The sequence below is a fragment of the Neodiprion fabricii genome, chromosome 2, assembly GCF_021155785.1.
Source record: "Neodiprion fabricii isolate iyNeoFabr1 chromosome 2, iyNeoFabr1.1, whole genome shotgun sequence".
In the NCBI taxonomy this organism is placed as follows: domain Eukaryota; kingdom Metazoa; phylum Arthropoda; class Insecta; order Hymenoptera; family Diprionidae; genus Neodiprion; species Neodiprion fabricii.
Window position 1 is genome coordinate 12,150,200 of NC_060240.1, and position 22,331 is coordinate 12,172,530.

Genomic DNA, 22,331 nt, shown 5'->3' on the forward strand with positions numbered 1-22,331 from the left:
TTTTTTCACCAATCTTATTCTAAGAAAAAAGTACCGCAGACATGAAATGTTTAATTTGCAATTGACTTATAATCAAAAATGTTTTTAGAAATCCAAGCGTGTTTGGATTACAATTTGCTTCAAATATAAAAATAAGAATCAAATTTTTTAAATTACTACGCGTTCGAATGAAACAATTTTTTCTTCTAAAAATATATGTCTAACACGAAGAAAATTTTAGGAAGGAATTACAGGATAAAATTAAAAAATAAGAGCTCAACCAAAAAAGCTATTGTAATACGTCTTGAGTCAGGAATGTAAGACGTAATTTTTTTTCCGAAAAACTGAAGAATGATGGTTTAAAATATATTTGTTTTTACTAGGGCTGAGGGATTAATCGATTCACCGTAGATTTCGATTAATTGGTTTCTCTATTGTCGCTTTATCGAAAAAAGGAGCAACTGAAAGAGCCGATTAATCGATTATTGAAAAAAGTAGGATTGACCGGAAAAAAGATGAATCGGCATTTCGATTCATCGATTGCCCGTACAGTCTTCGTCTTGAAATAAAACGCTCCTCCAGCTCTTTTTAAATGATTACATGGAAAACTGCAAATACGGTGCGAAGATTCTGGGAATTCAATGAATGACATATTCTAAAAACTGAGTATTCCACAAACCTGTTCGTTCTTTTCCCCGCGTTCTTCAAGTTTGATTTGCACCTTTCTTATGAACGAAACCGGAACTCTGGTTTCGAAATCGTCGGCTGGCGTGTATTGATTCAAAATCTTGACCACTTGATTGGCCGTCAGTTTGTTACACATTTCACAGATCGAGTTAACATCCTCATCAGTTTTTCGGGCCTGCAGAAGTTGCGCAGCTTGAATTATTGGTTGGAGTGCTTCAGCAGCTGGTGATAGCCGCTGATCTCTGGCCCATTGCTCAAGGTGGCTTAAGTTATATCTAAAATCAAAAAAAGGATATGGAATATTCGATGATAAATCATGTAGTCTGTTATCTCAACGATTTGGATGTTTTCCTGCTTGTCTTTTTCCCTATGTAACAGTCCTCTAAATCTACGAAACAAAATATATGATTCCCAACAAATGTTTTTTTGTTTAAACAAATTATGAAACATCTACCTCGGAAACAATAATGATTTAACCTTCAATAAAATTAAGACAAATTTTGTGATGGTTTTAAGACCGAAACGGGATGATGGGGATCCAGTTCTTTCTGTTTTTCTCAGAGGGATTCAAACTTTTTATAAAAATAATTTCGACGGATGTAATGAGTTATAGGATCCTTCTGTCGCGACTTTTGTTTTCTTAGGATTATTGAAGATTAAATAAATAATATGCTGCAAAAAAAAAAATCCATACCTTTAATTCTGTCGAAATTTTTGACATGAAAAGTTTTAATTTCTCTGGAAAAGATGCTATTCCACTTCCGAATTCATTTTAAAATCGTCACTCGACACAAGAAAATTTTTATAAATTTTCTCATAAATGAAATCTATCGTTTTTGAGATTGCTCATGCTATTTGAAAACTAAAAAAAAGGTTTTAAATGGCCTGTTTTTCTATTTTTCAGGGTTAACACTTGCATACAAAAACAACTATTCAATCTGGTTGACCTTGATGGGCCAACTTACGAACTTTCTGCTCTGCTGTATTTCGAGTTAAGTAAACGTTATTTAATTAATTTTTTTTTTCAAATATTGTTATTCAAATAACGTGAAAATACGTGGACTGATCAGATGCAAAATCTAACCAGTTTTAAATAGCGAAAAGCAGCAGTCGATCAAGACCACAAGCATGTACATCGGTTTGAAAACGGTGTGACTTGATTTTATAGATCTCGAAACCTGGAGATATAGTGAATAACTTAACGATTCATTTTCGGAGTGATTACAATAACTTTTTTTACGTTCTTTTTTTCTGAAAACAGAGGAATGGGAAGTTGAAGAAAAAATTTAGTGGCGAGGGTAACAGGCTCGGTGATTTGGCCTGTGATAAGCCCCAGAATCAAAAAGATGAAAAAAGAAGATAATCGTCAAATTTCAACTGTCTGGCGGAGCCTCGCACCTTATTTGCATGCCCTTTGTCCATTGGCAGAGTTCGTTCCTAAGGAGAAGATTGTTGAGTGCGCTCGCGCACATGAAGTAAAATAACTGCTTGAATAACTGAACGACGATTTCGGGATCGACGCCATGGTACTGAAGAGCCTTGTTGACGGAGCTCAACTCGGCCAAAAGCTTGTCCAACTTTTGCTGTGTCGATTCTGGCTGTTCACCGACACTGGACGACCGAGCTCTGCCGGCGTTGTTGGAGCTCAGACCAGAAATTGCCTCGTGTTCGAGGAGCGCAGGAACTGTTAGCGCTTGGATCCGTTCCTTCAGATACGTGACGATCTTGTTGAAGATCCACACTGTTACGTTCCCCAGAATGACGCGGTACTCGGCGAGGTCGAAGTTCCTTAGACATTGGTCGTTCTGTCTCGGCGTGTTTTCAATCTGAAACGGCTTCTCGCCGGAATATTGTTTCATGTTGTGGAGCAGCCGCAGCGTGTTGCTAAGCCACAACACGCTGTACTCGAAGTCTTCCCGCTTCTTTATGACTCGCTTCACCCCGTTCAGGTAAGCCGTCAGCAAAGATTTTACTTTATCATCGTCGTTCACAAAGTCCGTGTGTCTTATGCACATGAACAGTATGTAAGCCGGCAGCCCAGGAAGCAGCGTCACAGCTACGCGTGGCTTCAACTCTAAACAATTGCAGATAAACTTGTTAAACGTCAGAAACTCGCGCGCATAATCAATAAAAATTAGAACTTTACAAAGGATATTGGGCGCGGGTCAATAGTTAGAATCATCATAAAATAGAACGGTCACAACATCGAATTCTCAATAATTAGTAAATCTGATTCCTAAAATTTTAAAGTACAAAAAATTGAAACCTAGAAAGGTAAAAATATGGAAATCTGAAAGATTAATATGACGTCAATCAATTTAAACAGTATCAATGTGCAGAAAGATACGGGGTAAAAGGGCACTTTCGTAAAATACGACTGCCAAATTGCGTCTGTCGAATTTAAGGATTCCATATTAATGGGCATTTGTCATCAATTGTAAGCTCATACCTATGACAAGGTGTCGGATTATAACTCCAATGTCTTCTTTTCTGAATTCGAACAATCCTTCGTAATCTCTTTCCTTCTTTCTAATGACAGGCATATTGCGTCCAGCTTCGGTCGATAGATGATTCGTTGCCAAAACTGCTGACGAGTCGTTCGTGGATTCCACGCTATCTGGTACTGCGGGAATTTACAGTGTATTACGACGGGTGAATTGTGAATTTACTACAGGTGTGTGATGAATTTGCGAGCGATGATAATCGCGTGTAACACAACAAAAGAGACAAGAAAAGGTCAAGGACTTGTCGGTGATTTGAAAATGAAACAAATGAACATACTGTTCGTAACAAATGAATTGAAAAAAAAAAGAATTTCTATTCTTCCCGAAAAATTTGAGAGTTTCCCGTAAAACCTATCCAGTTTATGGTACTCCTGGAAGCATGAAGAATGCCTTGGTGAAAATCCTGTAAAAATTGGTTCAGTGGTTCTCCAGATTCGAGCGAATAAGCAAACAAACCATTTTGGATTTTACATACTAGTGTACAAGATGAAATACACCAAATAAAAAGTGCGTCAATAATTTATTCAAATGACTAACTTCGTGGTCGAATTTTGTAGTTTTATTCTAGTGCTGCATTATATGTACTCTTAAAAAGTGAAGTTCAATTCTTGAGGTATTTCTTTTTATCGTTTTGACATACTTTTCATCTAATAGCTTGTTGCGCTCTATCGTATGTTTGTGTGTTACTGCTAGTGAACAGTTCTAGATACAAAAATTTAGTCAAGGGCTATCTGGTTGATGACGAACTAAGTGGAATTTTCAGGTTCGTGCTGTACTCCTTCATGTAAGGATGGTTCACAAATTGCCCACTCACCAATATCTTTAGAATCGTAAAATCGATCGTTACTGTCCTTTGTATCCCTTAAATCATCACCGTCGTCTTTGCAAGCATTAGAAAAGTAGCAGATACATTTATATTAAAATTTATAGTCTTAATGATAGCAAAGTTTGAAAGACTTTACAATTCGTTTAGCTATCACGTTGAGAAAATGGCTTTTTTCCAATGTATGCATTAATTTTGATAAAACAACTCTGCAAAAATATTACAGTTCAAAAAATTGTTTCGAAATCGGAAATACAGTAAGAGGCTTATTAGTGAAGCAGCAAAAATTAAAAAGATGACTTCCTTAAATTTTTTGACCGAGAAAAATGATTACCAGTTGAGGGGAATCATTTTCTTCAAATGAATCTAGGTCTGACATTCGAAAAGTTATATCAAATAACAATTTTCTAATATCACATTACTGTACTCACATCCGGCATCCTTAAGACGTTTTGCAAGTATTTTGCATTGCTTCTTAATCTTTCTACATTCTTCTGATATTTGGTCATACTTTTCTTGCAGATCCTGCGGAAACAAAAATAAAATCGATGTATTTGACGAAAAATTCCGTATACTGGAATTCCGGATATGCGCGTGGTTGGAGAAATATGGCGCTGCATCGGGTGATCGGCAGATCGTTTTCGGCAAATTTGGCAAATGTTTTAAATCAATGTGGGGTATAAAAATCTGTGATGAAAAAGAGCTTTTATAATTGAATACTACGGTCATGCTGCATGTTTTCTGTCACAAGATGGCGTCTTCGGTGGACACTCAATGAAATTTACCGTATCATAGTTATGTGCGTTACTACTTACCAAATTTTCTGATGTCAACCTCGTTATTTCATGTTGCATGTATGCTTCGGTTTGCGTTTGAGGCGTTTTGCTCAAGTTTACGGAAAGGAGTTTTTGCTGACGCTGAATTTCTTCCTGCAGCCTATCGATTTCCGCGCGCCATTCATCCCGTTGAGACCTCCAGCCCTTTTCCTTCGCTTGGAGCTCATCTTCCAATTGTCTGCGAATTAAAAGAAAACCATATCTGAATAAACTGCTCGGAGTTATAATTATTTTTTCGCTTTTTATTACAACTGTGCAGAAGTATCACAGAAATTTTACCCTAGGTAATTTTTCTTTTCGGAAATTCCCACAAGAATTTTGAAAAATTAAGTGGATCTGGGAGTATTCAGTGAAAGTCACATAATGTTAGTGCAATTTCAGTTTCTTTTAGGCAAACTTTCCGTAAAAAAACGTTCACTCCAAGGATGACTCTTTAACACAAAGAATGAAAATAATTTTGAAACATACTGATCATATAGTGGATGAGAAAAGAGACAACAGCCTGGCAATGTTTGAGAGCGAATTATATGATTCACCTGTTTATCTTTTTCTGGGCCTCAAAGGCCAATACCAGCTCGCCATCCTCGTTGATAATGTCGACATCGCGTCCGTAATTAGATCCGAGACTTTTCATCTTCCGGGTCTGATCGGCCAACACGCTGCGCAGTTGGATGCATTCATCACGTCGACGCTTCAGTTCTTCTTGAAGAACGTCAAATTGATCTGAAAAGTTGAACGTTTTAAGGTACTACTTTGCTTGAGGCGATTACTAAACTCTCATGAAAACAAAACATTTCCGTCGTTACCAGATCATTAATCAGTAACCTTTCATTCAGTCGTTTTTTCCATAGGTGCAAACTCGAAATAATACTCTTCACACGCAAGCTATGACTTTTTGATCAAGGGAAAAACAAAGTTCAAGGATTAAAGGTCAAAGATGATATGGTAAGGCTTTTAGGTGAAAAAAATATAATTCAAGCAATACCCGTGAATTCTCATCAACTTTTGCAAATTGGTATACGTCGTAAAAAAAATTTATCGACAAGATACGTTGGATTGTAAAATATAATACCTCTTTCTAAAGTGTTTGCATTATGCTATTAACGGGGTCGTTGAGTGATTAATATTAGTCCCAATATATTGAAGGTATGGCGGTTTGAGTAAGACTGAGCCGGTCCCTAACTCAGATATAAACCGGCAGTTATCTAATCTCTCAGAAGGTAATTTTTGTTCATTCCTTATCGTCGGTTTAGTGGATATACTTTGTAGCTTGCAGTCATTAGTTTATAACGTTAAGATCGCACTAATTAGATACTAGATGTTCACTAATTATCGTGTGTAAGAGATGTGATGAGATTTAAGATTTAAGTCAGTTGCCATTTATTAATCACTTCCCACATTGATGCACGTATTCGTATACCGTGCAGATTTTTTGTCTGTGGTATAAAGATTCTTTTTTTCAAACTAACTCTTAATTTCAATATTACTATTGAATTCTGTACAGACTTACCTAGTAGAGTGCTTTGAGCAGTTGTAGCGTTCGAATCGGAAACGGTTTTCCGAAGTGAGCCAAGGTCCGTTTTGAGCTTGTCGTTTTCCATTTCGAGTTCTTGGAGCTGTAAAACAGTTTTATAAATCATGTCCAGTCTTAATAGTAGTGCTCGATTTGTTTAAAACATACGTTGAACCGATTGATGGAGCAAACCGTATTCCAGACTCTTTTCTTCCCGCGAATCGAAATCTGTTTAAAATTTGAGTATTGAGTGACTATGGCACGTCAGTGTGTGGCTAAATTCCGTGTCTTTTTAATTTTTTCATCGATTTTCGGAATCTTTCTTAGTGACCACATAATCGCGGTCGTAAATTCTGTTACTTCCCAAAGTTTGGTATGCTTTTTTCACCAAAGGAGAAGAAAAAAGGTTAAAGTGCGGTTTGCTGAACCTATCCATACAACAGGAATATCATGGAATATCCGTTTTTAAAAAGTGTGTTTGATTCATGAATATTTCTGATACAATGGTGAGAAAAGAAAGATTTGCAAAAACTATCAACCCTGATCCATATTGAATAAAAGAGAATGGATAAAAAATTTGGAAACAACACGGGACGAAATGATGATGAGTTTAAATATTTGCTTCCGTGTGGTTTTCTTAATAAATAGATTGCTGGCATTTCCATTTAGTGAAAATCAGGCAACCCGTAATTACAATGTATCGAAATGCGAAAATCTGGCTCATCCCAAAATGAAATAATGAGGATTGTATTCGTACCCTGAAGCTGTCCTCCGTCCTTGAGACCTCTTCGCTAGTGTCTCCCTCGGAGTCCTCCAGCATCCTGATAAGTCTCCGATTTTCCTTTTCGACATCCTTCAACTTTTGTTGAAGCTTCAACACAAGACCGACATCTACCGAAGGTTGTGTCGCGTCTGGCGATTTGGAGGTCTTAAGAGGGTTTACTTCACCGTCTGGCGGACTGTCCGACCGACGTTGATTCCAGTCGATCGTTTCTACTCGAGAATGAGTCTGCACAGATGAGGCCGTCGAGCGCACAGATCCATACCCAAAGTCCTGTTTGCGTGCCAAAAATAGCTTGTTTATTCAATTAAGAATTCGATTTTCATCAGGCTGCGGTCTTGGAATGAAACTTTTCATCGACTTAATCCTTTAGTCTACGTTCCTAAGTAACATTATTTTCAATAAATTGAAAAAAGCTAAGAATTCTATTCATTTTATTCTGAAATACTTGGCGGGGAAACATCTCCGACTATTTTCGAATAAATCTCGGTAGAAATTCTGATAAATATGTGGTGAAATTTGATTCTGTCTAGTTCTATTCTGATTAATCCCACGTAATTCGAACATTACAGTTTTGATAGATATTTAACGTAGAGTTTGTTGAAAAGGCCGATAGGTGATGGAGAATACTTCATAGATTTCATGGGAAAATTTTGAAAGAGATGGTTCGAAATAATGTTGAGACCTAGAAATATTTATCGTTCTGAATTTTTTCTGCAACTCCGTGTCTGTATCTTAAAACTCTTTATAAAATTCTCATCAGATCTTTGAAAGTGTTTAAATCACCTAAAAATCATCGGAATATAATGAGAAGTAATCAGAGTTTACAAAACGTTCTCAGAGTTCGACCGAGTTTGTATAATCTGTTAAAATTCTGTTGAGAAATTGTGGGAGAAATTTTGCACCAGGAATCTGTTGCCGAAAGAACGTGTCAATAAAATATTCTGTCACGGCACAGCAGCCCGAAGAATTTTTTTTTTAAATGCATATGTACAGTAAACTTTTGGAATCTGCACGACAGTAAAAAAGTCACGTGATTGGAGGAATATGGCGCCGGAATTGATAATCAGCTGATCGTTTCAATCAAATTTTACAATTACGAAGGCTACACAAACCGTCGAGATGGCTGTTGAAATTTCATTTGGTGACGTTAAGTCGATCTCGAGTAAAATACGCGATAAAACACTACTTTTATAATTAAATGTGATACCATTAGTAAAGTTGCCACAAAATGTCGTGTAGCAAATTCGTTATACGCAATTCGAATAATTGCCAGACATATTTTTAATGTGCATTAAAGCCACAATTGGTTGCCGCAATTTTTGAAGAAACATAAAGACTATAAATTTTACGGTATTTTGATCGTCCTGCGGTAGATCCGTGGCGGCAATATGACCGCTCGAGCTCGAGGCGTCGCTAAGGGATCTAGAATGCGCGGGAACATGTCTGGCTAGTTGTTGCTCCAACATTTCGGCATGCTGTTCCAATTCGTGGAACTCCTTGAGCAGTCTTTGGTATGCGCCGCGGTCTTGATCTTGATCGAGCAGTAGTAGATCCTTCTCCTGTTCGAACCGATGTTTCAGTGTCTCTTCCGCGACATGTTGGTTTGTTTTCAGCTTCTCGTTTGCCGCCGACAGCTCAAGCCGTAGTCGTTCGTTCTCAGCCCGCAGGCTTTCGTTTTCTTGGTCGCTTTGCTTCGTGTCTCTTTCCTTGTCCTGAAATATAAGAAAAGTTTTTGCTGCCAAGGTACGTTTAGCTCAGGGGTTGGGCATACTTGATACCTGGTATACCTAATTTACGAAATTTTATGAGATTCCTCAAATATTGTGAAGTTCTTTGAAATCTTTTAGATGCAGTGAGATTTTAGAAAATTTTGAACATGAAATAACTTGGAATTTCTGAACTCTTTAGAATCGTATTATCTTGGAATCTGGCCTACAAACAAATTGAAAAGTGGCTAAACTTAGATACATCGTTTTGTGAATTAGGCCTACCTGCAATAGATCCATCCTCTCATCTCTCTCCAGTTTCAGAGTATTTTGTAACTTTTCTATTTCCTTATCCTTCTCGACAGACAGAGTGGTCAGTTTTTTGTTTTCTATTTCTATGGCCTTCAGACCTTCGAGCTTGGATTTCAGCTCCACCACTTCCTGCTGCGCCGTTTTGAGCTGGTGGTTTTCCTTCGTCTGCAAAACGGACATAGTTTTATTGACTTTGGAAAAATTACCAATAGTTTGAATTCGTGCAGATAAGCATGCAAACGCGCCATACTCTCAACGAGCCGGTAAAAACTCGGAATTTATGTTTTCTAGTCACTCGTTGAAAATTCAGGGAGTTTTTTCAAAACCCTACAATTTTAAATGTAGAATTGATATTTTTTAAATAGCAGAGTGTGTAGATTTTGGTCCTGAAATTCAACTTGAACAAATTTCTGGATCAACAATTTTTGTTCCTCGAAAAAATGATCGATGAATCGTGTGAAAAAGATCAATTTTCAACAGGAGAAATTATTGAATTCTGGAAATGGAAATGTGTAAGAATCCTGGTTTCGTTAAGCTTCAGGGGATTCGAACTTCCTGTTGTATCGACAGATTCAGCAAATTATATTACATACTTTTTTTTTTACAAACTAAGCGATAAAATCGTTTCGATCTTTGGAGAGTGATAGAGTTCACGATCGCGTTGAGAGTAGACGGCGCGACGACACGTGAATTACGAAACTCACAAGCTCATTGATCTTGTGCTGCATGGAGATGATCTTATTCTCGAGGCCCTTGTTGAGAGATTTTACGTGTTCGACGCTACGGGCTTCAGTCTTGAGCCGCTTGAGTTCTTTCCGGGCCAAATACCGCCTGACGCAAGACTGAACGATGACAATATCTTGCAACTTCTTTTTGTAAGCTTTTCTGGCCAAGTAGCCCCTGGCGAGCCTCTGTACCAAAATGGCGGCGGCGTTATCTCGCATCAACTGGTACTTCTTGCGGGCCAAAAAGCCTCTACCGTGCGCCTGGAGACCGAGAACCGCGTGCTTGACGCGCAAAAATTGCGAACGCTTCACCCAGCCACGAATTCGCGCTTGCAGTTTAACGGCCGCTCTGTATTCCCGTATTTTCTGTGCCCTCTGGCGCGCTAGCCAACCTCTGGCGCAGCGCTGCAAACCCAGAATAGCCCTTCGCATCCTGCCGTACCTGTTACGGCATAAGAATCCACGCACTGCTTTCTGAATCGTGACGCAGGCGTCGCGCTGCTTATCACCACGCAACTTCTCGAGGTAGGCGACCTGACCGGCTCTAAAGAGGACCTTCGTCTTCCCGAACTTAAACTTGTCTTCGTCTTTTATGTACCTAAAGAGTATTCGGCGGCAGGTTTCTCTCAAATCGTCTCTGTCGATTTCGGAGAATTTGCACAGCCCTCTGTACCGCTGGAAGAACTCTCCGTACGTTCTTTGACTCGGGTAACCTGCTGCTGATATTCTTATTGTTTCCAACACTCCACATGCTCGGAGCTGCTGCACTGCTCTTACCGGGTTGTACTCGAAGGCCTCTTTCGTGTCGTTTGGCTTTATACACCTTACGTAGTGCGGCGTTGTTGCATTTAACGTCGACATTAGCATGTTCAACGAATCCCGGAACTGGGAGCCAACCTGAAATATATTCACTAGATAATAATAAATTTGTGTTTTATTTAACTTGAAATTATTACAAGTTTTCGCAAAGTGAACCATTATTTTCCTTACTCTTCCCAGATATTCGACTTACAACCATGAAATATTCACAAAAATTGATTACCATGATCTGATTGCAAGTGGTGGTATTTTCATTAGGATCATTTACTCGTGGGTGAAAAATCCAAAATCACTTGACTGTCACAAAGAATTGATCGACTTTTATCTTTTTGAGGCATAATGAGAGATGTGATTTTATCTTTCACAGAGCAAGTTCAAAGTTAAACAAAGATCTTGTCTCACCGTTTTTTTGTTCTGTTTTGGTGTGTTGATATTTGGTTTCTGAGCAGATATTTTCACTCTTACATTAGGTACTCCAAGTTTCTGATCATCGGCACCGCTGAAGAGCTTCTTCAACAATTTATTCTAAAAAAAATTGATCATCGATTCAGTTATCTAATTCCTTGTACATAGTTCTAAATTCCCAAAGGAATGTCCTTTCTGTTTTACCGACAGATCCAGAAAATCGTATTTTGCACTTCTTTCTCCTGAGTTTAACTGACTTTTCAAACTTTGGAAAATAATGGAGTTAAGTACCATCATTGGTCGTATCGAACAATGAAAAATGTCCGAAAAATACGTGCAAATACTACAAATACACTTGCAGCCGATTCTCAATCGCTTTGAGATTATCGCATCCTATTACATCTCATACTACAGTCTACATATACTCTTTAACTCATTATCCATTAATGTTCGAAGTTTTTATGGTTACTACACAAGTGTAATAATAAATCGAACCATTTCTTGAATTTTGAAGTGAGATTTTATTACTAAGGAGAAGTAAAAAAAAGTGTAAATCACGATTTTCTGAATCTGTCGGTAAAATAGGACGGTCCGATTTTTTCTCAATAGTAATCGTTTCGAAATTTCGATTTCTTTCTTGATAGTTACACGTTGAGATAAGTATAATTCACTTACGCTCCCATCTTTCAGCACGTCGATTTGTTCTTCGATCACCGTGTCTCGGTTCTTTTCTAAAAATCCAGTAGTTTCGTACTGAACTCGATCGGCAAAATGGTGGATAAGAAAGGCAGTCGTACCGAATCTCGGTTTATCAAAATGTTTCGACTTGCCGCATTTTGAGTAAAGCTTCTCCGCCCACGAACCGTCCGAACCCTTCGGCATCTAGATTGTCAAATTTCTAACAATTAAAACAACAAACGGTATACATTTCACGGATATTAAGTAAGTAAAAGACACAAAATGACGCCAAAAGTTTTGCTTTTTTTTCTCTGATTTCCAAATTATACTTTGAAACGTTGTATGCTACTTATTTTGGCACTTACTCTGCATTCCTCATCGAGCAGATCTAGAATTCCGAGTTTGGTTTCAATAAGGTCAATGCAAGGTTGATTGTCGTAAAAGTCGATAAAGGTCCACTCGATTTCCTCTCTCAGGTACTCCTCCTGTTCGAGTTTGAATACGTGTTGATTGAACTGTTGCTGCAGTTTTTCGTTCGCATAGTTGATGCAGAATTGTTCAAAGGAGTTAATCTCGAATGTTTCGAAACCATAAATATCTAGGACGCCTATGAAGCTTTGGGATTTGCTCTGAGTTTGTAGCGACTCGTTTATGCCGGCCACAATCCAGTTGAACAGCTCGGCATAGATGTGCTTCGCCAAGGCGTCGCGAGCCCCGATCGCTTGCTCGACGTTCATAGGCTTCAGAAAGACTTCTCGCATTGATACGATTTTCCTATGGCACAACCACTTTCGCATCGAGTTCACGTCGATGCCTAATAGTTCCGAGATTATGAGGAGATGTCTGTCTGATGGCTGAGGAAACAAAGTACAAGGAAACTCTTTATTTTAACATATTTAACCCTGGTCACTTACACCTATAAAAACTTCCTCATTACTTGCACGGGGTTAATTAAACGCCAGCCAACTTTGGAACGTTATTACTGTACACAATATTATGCTATGCACAGTTTGGACTTGATAAAAATTCTGAGACAAAATTTAAGAATTCAGAAATAGACTCCAATCTGAGACCCCAAAGTTTTTTCAATCATTCTTCATTTTACTTGCACAAACAACTCTGATTCAAACCCGCTGACTTTAAAATTTTACGTGAAAGTCAGTTCCGGGGTAAACTGGACCCCGCGTCATTGACTAGACTTAACACGATAAGCACAGTTCAGTAGAGTTTTGTTGATAGCTAATTTATCACTTATCAAAGTTTGAAAGGTACTTTATCGAGTAAATAAAAAAAAGTGATTGAATTTTAGCAAGATTCGAATGCTTACGGAAATTGTGCTTCCTTCAGTATCATTATCGGTGCTATCGTCTGCTTCGCAGTCAACGATATTTAAATTTCCTAAATGCAATATGGCAGCTAGAATGCGGAGCATATCGTCTTGTTGTCTGGATGAAAAGCCCAGCATCGTCAGAGCAGTGATTGTTTCGTCAAAGGACTTGCCATCGTCAACTCCTTCTATTCGGGGATTGTTTCCTTGATTTAGGTAATGGAACTTGTGTTGAAAGTCCAGATGCAAATGCGGCAGCTGGTTCGAAGCTCCGCACATTTGGTAGAATATGTGATAATTTCTTTCCTCATTCGCCTATTCGTGATATAACGATGATTAGTTGTTTTCATATCATATCATATTTAAATAAGAATTTTTCATTCAACTGCATGCAAAGCACTCGGTCCAAAATATTGGCGTAGCTAGAGCAACATGGCGTCGTCCTGAGTGTTCGGCTGATCGTTTCAACTACGGTTTTGGCTGAATCACGCGAATAAAAAGAGATAGAAGACTTTCTGTAAGCGGTTACACTTTCAACTTGTAATATTAAGTAAATAAAAAGTTGAAAATACATTGTAAAACGACTTTCATAATTAAATATGATAGGTAAGTTTCCTGCCGCCAGATGGCGTGTTCTGAATCTAAGAATGCCAATATTTTGAACCCAGTACATGATCACGACAGCTTCGAACTTACTTGGAAAACGACTCGGGATTTCTCCAGTAAATAAGTTCTCATGCTCGCTCCGGTGATGTGATAATGTTTATTGAACTGGATTTCAATGAATTTACCAAACCTCGACGAGTTGTCATTGCGTGTAGTCTTCGCGTTACCGATCGCCTCCATTATCGGCGACGAAGCTAGAACTTTTTTTTCTACCTGAGTTTCCGTCGACGAGCCGCCCACCGTCGCGAAATACCGCATCGCGTACTTCGCAGATACGGTTTTACCTGCTCCAGATTCTCCGGAAACAATAATCGACTGGTCATGATTTTCCCTATACAAAAGTTATAATACGCATTAATTTGTGACAAAGACGTACCTATTGTTATATTTGGACTTTGTTGCAATTTCAGCTACCAGGGTGAAATTAATATGAATATTGGATCTTTCTGTTTTACCGACAAATTGAGTAAATAATATTTTGAACCTTTTTTTTTTCTTTTAATCTTGTGGACATATTAACAAATGTTTGACAAATTTACGGAAACATTACAATCGTATTTTGTGTATTTTCTCATTGATTTGTATTCTAATTTTCTTAGTGGCTATGCAAGCGAGTTTACAACTTTTTTGATTTCCCTAATTTTAGGACGATTTTATATTTTGGAAGAAGAAAAAAGTATTAAAATTGATTTGCCGAATTCGTCGATAAAACAGAAAGGTCTGATATTTCTTCAATCTTGGATACGTTGCAATGAACCATACCGTTCCAATTTAGTGTAAGCCTCTTCAGCAACAGCGAAAATGTGCGGTTCGAGGTCACCCATGGCTTGACCGCGGTAGGTCCATATTGTGTCATTTCCATAAATGGGCAACTCATTGTAGGGGTTGAAAGCGACGAGGACAATTCCGCAGTAAGTGTATATAGAGTGCCTTTGAAATCGGATTTGGAGGTTGTACAGAACGGCTGGCTCGTGAAGAAATGATAGAGAAGTTAAATTCTTCTCCCCAATAAGAATATCCGGGTTTCTCAAGGGTGGTAAATCAGCATCCGACTTAATTTCTACCAGCTTCGTCTGGTTTGACTCCTCGGTTCTCACTTGCAGCCTCGAGCTACCCGCTTTGTAATCCTCCAAAAGCACTGCCGTTTCCCAAACCTTGTCCGGATGTGGAACCCATACTTTACTATTCTGAAAAATCATGAAAACAGAGTAAACATATCAGAATCATTGAAATCTGGAACTGAATTCCGAATGGTAAAAAACCAGAATGACCGTTAGGCAGGATTTCATCAGCTCAAGGATTGAGAATTTCGAATTTTTCGAATTTCCGGATAGTCGAAACTTCGAACGGTCAAAATCCAAAGCACTTCTAGTTTCCAAAAGTTTCTGTGCTAAATTTTCTGAACGCCTTATGAAACGTTCCGTTATTAGTTCGAATTATTCGAAATTCGAACTATTCCGAGTATTTATTATATTATCCGCAATTAAAAACATTTGGAGTTTTAGACTGTATGAATTGATGAAATTCGAGGAAATGGACAACATGACTTTTTATTATTCAGAATATTTGATCGAGAAGTCTTATTCGAGCTTTGATAGTTCGATCAGAAATTTCAATAAACTGGATGGACGTTTTTATAGAAATGATACAGAAACTAGCATGCGCGGATGAAGCAATATGGCGTCGCATCGGGCAATCGTTGATCGTTGAAGCTGTACGGTATTATATAGCTGAATCATGCGAATATTACGGGGTAGAAAACTCCTTTCAAGCGATTGCGACTTTGCGTTGTCACGGCGAGTTTATTATCAATAAAACATAGATCAAAAACTACTTTTACTATCGAATATTACACGTGGTATATTTTCTATCGACAGATGGCGTCCTCAGAGCAATCATACGGAGCACCTGACCTCGGGATCTCATGACTGACCCGATTCTGCACAACTCGGTGTAATCGACAAATCCCTTCTCTTACCTACGATGGCTTGCATTTGAGATTCATGTTCGAACCAACACCATGTAAATATACTCGTGGCCTTTCGCCGGTTGGGCATTTGGGCTTTCTACTGGATCCACTTCGCGTCCTTTTTACTCCAGTCTCTTCGCCTATTGTTCAAAACTTGGAACCTGTTTCAGACATTTGTTATTCTTGCGTTTTTTTTTTTTAATTGCCGATTTATCGAGTAGACATAATTTTTACTAACATCAATTACCTGAGTAAAAGTTGCAGTATAAACGTATTGTTGTTTCGGTTTGGATAAAAGGTCAAGCTCGCTTTCGAAATTAAACGGTCAAGAAGAATTCTCTTGAAGAGAATGAATCACTGTGATAATCTCGACTGAAAAGTTAGATACTCAGTTTATAATGAGATTATACCGGGAAGACCGCTTGCTAACAGCGTTTGACACTCTCAGTAACTTAATTTCCCTTTTTTCTATCCAATATTTATTACAGGTTCAATGATTTGCCCGTGGATTGTAGTTCGAAAGAATTGAATACCAGATCGACCATTTTGTGAAATTTTGAACTCGTTTCCAACAAAAATTAGTTATTAACTAAGCCCCACGAATTTTTTCATCATTCTGAAACTTTGTGCAAAAATATTTTAACTATTATTTATTGAAATTATGAATAGTGAAAAACTTTTTCAAAATTTTGATGTCAAAAGTATTCCGATTCCGTGAAATTATTGAAAAATGATCAGAGTTCGCGTAACCTTCTTTTTTTTCTCCCCTCTTAAGATTCGTTTGAGTTGGCAGAATTTTTCAAAATGTTGTTACAAAAAACCTGAGAAGTGTTTTCGCATAAGAGAATGAACAATTCATTATCTCTTTATCGCGATAATATTACCTAGAGTTGTGGACTTTCAAACGGCACAAATCGTCGCTTCCAAGTCGCCTACATTTCGCTTCATGATTTTGAAATTAATACATTCCAAAGTGAAACAATTGAATTCTCACTATACCAATGAATAAATTCCCAAAATAATTGATGTGGCATTGAAGACATAACAGAGTTGTATAAGTGTCTCAATAATGCTTCAAAGTATTGATAATAACACGTATTATGGCTAACATCATTCCTTTTGACGCTGGATATCGTCCATTTTTTTGTCTTTACGTAAGAATACGATATAATTATAACGTGTTTAAAATTTTTTAAATGCCTTTCTTGATGTTTATTAAAAATTACGTTAATAATATGCATAAAAAACTTTTACATACAGACACAAGTTACACATTATACGCTGTAACGATAATAAACAAACATGTGTAACATTATTCGCGTACGTTGGCAAACAAAGTGCGGCAAACAAGTTGTGTTGTAAGGTTTCACAATCGACGCCTACGTCTGGCAGGGATGAAATTTTCTCCAAGTGTCATGTGTCAAAACGACGCTGTTTGATAAGGTCAGGAGTTACAACCGCTGCGGGTCAGCGTTATTGGGTAATTAGTTCGAATTCAAGTCTTAATAATAGAGGAGTAGTTTACGCTTGTTCGGACAAAAGACAACCGTCGATATTGTGCAAAAATTGAATGTATAAATATTAAATATTAATAGTATTCAAAATTTCACCATCATATTTGAGAATTTCATTTTCAAACAAATTGGCCAATATGAATGGTGATGATAAGTCAATTAATTCAATTAGCAGAAAGTCGAGTTACATGTATGTATTCATTGTGCTGGGTATATAATTGTATTTGCCAGAAAGAAACAAAATTCGAACCATTTCTAAAATCAATAGAGTTAAAACCAGTATCGGGTACCCGCTAATTATAACGGAATTAATTATTATTTACAATTGTAATTTGTATTCCATTCCGCCCAAAACACAAAATATAAATGCATTTTGTATTTTATTCACCTCCGATTACAACTTACAAGCATAATTTTCATTTTAATATCGTCTCATTTCATCACGTAATTAACAAAATATAATTTTGTCTATCATTGATCAAGGGTCATTACGATTCCGCGCCATGTTCGTGACGTTATTGTTGGATATACCAGCATAACCTAGTATTAATACCACGGATTAAAACCTACAGGTAGATACGGCTAACGGTGACGTCACGAAAACGGCGCGAAAAATGGCGCGTTTCAAACAGTTCTGATTTTCAAATACTCGTTAAATTCTACGTATCTAACACAACAACGTTACACATTGTTTTAATCAGTATCTAACAACTCAGTTATCATTTAGTTTGTTTACACTTGATCGGGTCTACTACGTGTACATATATAAACAAGACGATAGGATTTAGGCGCGCCTTTAAACTGCCCATTGAATTAAGCGAGTCTTTTTAACCGCTTCTCCACTCGCGTGTAACGGTAAGTGACGTCATCCAGTTTACCTATTTGCTATTCAAAGCGAGTCCAGTTTGAACTCTTTGCGCGTGATTCTGAGTTGACGAAAAAAGTACCGTATTTGTCGGATTTTTTCTCTTCCTTTCATCTTTTTCAAGGGGGGGGGGGGGTTAAATATTACCGATGGAAATCAGAAGCGCGTGAAGTCAAGATTTACATTTATTACTTCACGGTTAGTGTGCAGAGAATGAAAGTCTCACACTGAAAAGTGAGCATCTCTAAAACCGGCCTGCAGTGATTACGTCGATTTGAAATCGAGAGGATTCTGGTTTTAATCCTTCTTCACCTACGGCTTTAAATATCCCGTTACTTTGGATGTTCAGCTTCAAAATTAAAACCAAAACGACAGTAGAACTTTTGCAAGAATTCGTGTGTCGGAGGGGAATTGTTGTTTTTCAAATTCAATTCAAGTTAATCGTTTTGCTAAATGAAAAACAATTTACCTAAATTTCGTAACCCTCCGAATTTCATCTTCCGTTCGGTTTTACCAGAAACGGAAGTAAAAGTGGTCGTTAATTATAGCTTGTTGAAATTTGTGAAAAATTTTTTACAGTCATTCTACATAAATCAATAATATTTCTATACGTACGTCGTTTGCTTTGCATTTGAATGCAAAAATGTATTTTTTTTTTTTTTTTGTTATAAACTAGCAAATATTGTGAAGAAGAAAAAAAAGAAAAGAAAATCATGCATTCAAAAACTAATACTTTCAATATTATTGGTTTACACAGAAATCACGTAATTTAGTCATACTCACAATGAATTCAACAACTTTTTATCTCACCATTTTTTATCTCTTCTATCTGAAACTATGGAAAAAAAAAACGAAATCGGCGAAAATATCGAACTTTCCTCAATTTTGCTTTAATAAAATATGAGTAATCTGCAGCGATTAAGATATAATCGTAGTGGAATCGAATACATACATGTGTGTTTACGTATTAAACAGGTATAAAAATTACAATCGCGAGCTTTCGCCGGCAGAGAGATTTACCAGCTGCAAGTGAGTGGAATCGGAGGTTCTGCAATTCCACGTGTAATATTATGTCCGTTATATCCACACGTCCGTAATCTCAACTGACTGTAACAAGGCAGGTATGCTGTAGATAAGAAACTCATTCACTTTGCGTTTTGTGCACGTAGCCAAGATGTTTAAGTAGTTTTTGCCTGCATAATAAAATGACTATCGTTTCAAAATTATGGTATAAAAAGACTCGACAAGCCTCGCTTGAAACGTCAAACTGAAAAATTTCGTTTTCTAATGTAGGGGGAAAAAAAAACAACGACAACAACAAGAAAATGACGATGAATTTTGCCGTGGGAATAAATTGTCAAATTGTTAAATTGACCTACTCGTTTTTTCCCCCGAATTTTTTCGGTCGAAATCAAAAACCGAGATACAAAATATTTTTCTCGCGTAGAACCTAACAACATGTCAGCTTATTTTTTACTGTGTCTACTGAAAAATGAATTAAACTTGAGATATTTTGAAGCATCCGCGACTAAGAAACAAAGGAAAAGCGAATCGTGTGATCGGTTGCGTACAATTTTCTTCGATTGTCATTTAATTTTTTTACCCCAGAAGTCGAATGGCAGCTTTTCTGACAATTTTGTCACAAAATCTTATACACAACGTTCCTGCAGTAAAAACAATGCATAGTTTTCATGTTTTTCGATAAAAAATTAACTTGACAAGGTCGATGCAATTGCGCAATAAAATCCGTTGAAACAGTGATAGAAAACAACTGTAACTTATATTTTTGTGTTACGTTTACGCAAAGAAAAAATTAATAAAAATCGACCGTTTTCGAGTGGATTTGAGATTCAAAAATCGGTAAAAATTTACAGAAAGTCTTTTTAATCGGACAAACTTTTGGAAAATTCTAACGAATGGAGCAGCAATAAAAATTGGCTGAGTTCACGGAGAAAATGTTTAATGAATGATAAGGTGCATGAATGATGCAGGACCGAAATCGTAGGTTTTTTCTTTTTTTAAATCAAACGGTTCTCAAGCTTTCTACGGTTTGCGAACGTCGTAATGTGGTATAATTTATACATATAGCAGACAGGTAATTACAATTTGCGTTAGCGCGTGGCTCTCATGGAAACTCAACGATTAAATTCCCACGATGTTTTTGTCTGCTCACAATTCATTCGTGCGAGAATCAGGAATCAACAATCCGAGATTCAAGACGGAATTTACCGTTGCAGCCCAACTTCTATGGGTACAATTCTCATTTGAATCGAGTAATAACATCGTACGCAAGTTTACAGTTACTTGGAATATTTTTACTATTATTAATAGGGCTCTGGATGAAATTGTTTTCAGAAACTTTTCAAATTTTCAACTAATTTACTCAGAATATAAATTTTTTGCACTAGGTCAGTTTTCCGACATTTCGAGATCTAGTGAAAGCTCAATTTTTCACATTCGGGGTGATTAAATTATTACAATAACTTCTTCTTTTTTTTTTTGAAAACAGAGAAAAGGGAAGCTGAAAAACATCACCGATGGACGGAAATTTTTAGGGAGTTCATTCGCTAGCAAAATAATTCATAACAGCGTAAATCGGTCCAACAAATATCAAAAAAAGTCCTTCTCAATTAGTAAAATAAATTATAAAAAAAAAAATGATACAGTAATGTAATGGCTTTGAAATTATTAATAACCGAGTCTGTTTCATTGGAATTTGTGGGTCACACGAGTTTTAAAGTATACCTACGAGTCTCACAATCAGTCAAACAGTCAACTATGCGTGGAACCTGAGAACTCATAATAAGGAGTCATGCTTCGATTGCCATAACGAATTTGGATCTGCACAGTATTTAAATACAGTCACGCTTCGGTAAGTGAAATAATTACTTACACTCTGCAGTATTTTTAATACATAACGTATGAGGCGTTGGATGCAGTAACAACTTAATTTGAGTCAAGTTTTGGCGAGAAAAGTGAACAACAAAATAATGCGTATAAAGTAATCAATTAGTTGCATCTCAATTGAAGCATTGATGTCTAAACTCAATTCGTAGCAGATTATTGTCTGTACATTAACGTTGTTAAAAAAAAAATGTATAAAAAAGTTCAATGAATAGTTTAAATAATAGTAAATAAAGAGATCCAACTGAGTCGTTTTCGGAGAGAACTTGTGTTAATAATACATCAACGTTTCATGCTTAGTTTTAGTTTATTCAATGACAATGCATATTACAAAAATGTCGAAATTAAAATTCACAAATAGTGAATGAAATTTATACATAATAATCTAAATATAAGTATACTATAATCTCAGAATATAATTGTTTCTTGTACGCTTATTTGTTACTATTGTATGTACTAAGATACACTCCAATCAGTTGTGATTGTAGACTGATTCATCGCTAATCTCACAAAAACTCACAACTCACTTGAAAAAGCGAAACAATATACGAGAAATTTACGCGACGTTTGTTTTGACGATGACGAATCGCGTTCGTATCGAAATTGATAGGTATATTTAATATAAACCACGAAAAATTTGTCTACTCAAAAATCATATTGAAGTTAGTAACGTTATCGTAACGATTCACGCTGAGGAAAAACCGTTATTTCGCGATTTTCGAACTGTATGAAATTCAGTAACCCGTAATAAAACGAAACAAACTCATGTTTCGAAATCTTACTTGCTTTAAAATCATTGTAAAATTGTGAAAACAGTAATTTATACATATATATACCTATGTATATATGACAAACGTTTTTTATTCCTTTTTTTAATGCAATAATACATTTTTCGATAAGATCGAGTTGATAAAGAAACAATATGAACATTAATTTGCGTTTCGGTCTGATAAAATAAAAATAAAATACAAAAGTACGTTGATCATAATTTTTCTGTTTTTTTAATATCGTCTCAAAAAGCTAGATTCATCCAACGAACTTAGCTAATTATTCAGGACATATCATAATCTTATCATCGTTATACGTACACATACGTATATATCAATCTTTTCCGGCGATAAAAAGTGGAGAATTCCTGACGTCCGGATCCACTGACTCATTTACACGCATTTGCACGCCTATTTTATGTATTATATACATGATGTACGTATTTATTAATGTACCGTTAATATGAAGGATAAAATTCTCCTCCACGTCACGCTTACGCATACACTATAGATTATATCTATAATGTATTACATGTATAGTATATTTA

At 36.7% G+C, this 22,331-nt stretch overlaps 1 protein-coding gene across 2 annotated transcripts in view; it reads right to left on the reverse strand.

Annotated features, from left to right (window-relative positions):
- Positions 1–22,331, reverse strand: part of LOC124174956 (unconventional myosin-Va) — a 28,704-nt gene that overhangs the window by 2,620 nt on the left and 3,753 nt on the right. The window contains exons 2-19 of one of the 2 annotated variants that reach the window (XM_046554655.1): positions 14,527–14,951; positions 13,795–14,095; positions 13,099–13,413; positions 12,137–12,625; positions 11,769–11,975; positions 11,091–11,213; positions 9,849–10,766; positions 9,118–9,309; positions 8,476–8,838; positions 7,100–7,396; positions 6,340–6,445; positions 5,366–5,552; positions 4,809–5,007; positions 4,425–4,518; positions 3,985–4,050; positions 3,116–3,289; positions 2,065–2,740; positions 659–941 (exon numbers count right to left, since the gene is read on the reverse strand). In XM_046554655.1, the coding sequence (XP_046410611.1) occupies positions 659–941; positions 2,065–2,740; positions 3,116–3,289; positions 3,985–4,050; positions 4,425–4,518; positions 4,809–5,007; positions 5,366–5,552; positions 6,340–6,445; positions 7,100–7,396; positions 8,476–8,838; positions 9,118–9,309; positions 9,849–10,766; positions 11,091–11,213; positions 11,769–11,975; positions 12,137–12,625; positions 13,099–13,413; positions 13,795–14,095; positions 14,527–14,951 (5,415 nt within the window). The remainder of the gene's footprint in view (positions 1–658; positions 942–2,064; positions 2,741–3,115; positions 3,290–3,984; positions 4,051–4,424; positions 4,519–4,808; positions 5,008–5,365; positions 5,553–6,339; positions 6,446–7,099; positions 7,397–8,475; positions 8,839–9,117; positions 9,310–9,848; positions 10,767–11,090; positions 11,214–11,768; positions 11,976–12,136; positions 12,626–13,098; positions 13,414–13,794; positions 14,096–14,526; positions 14,952–22,331) is intronic. The other variant, XM_046554656.1, reaches the window with a different exon arrangement.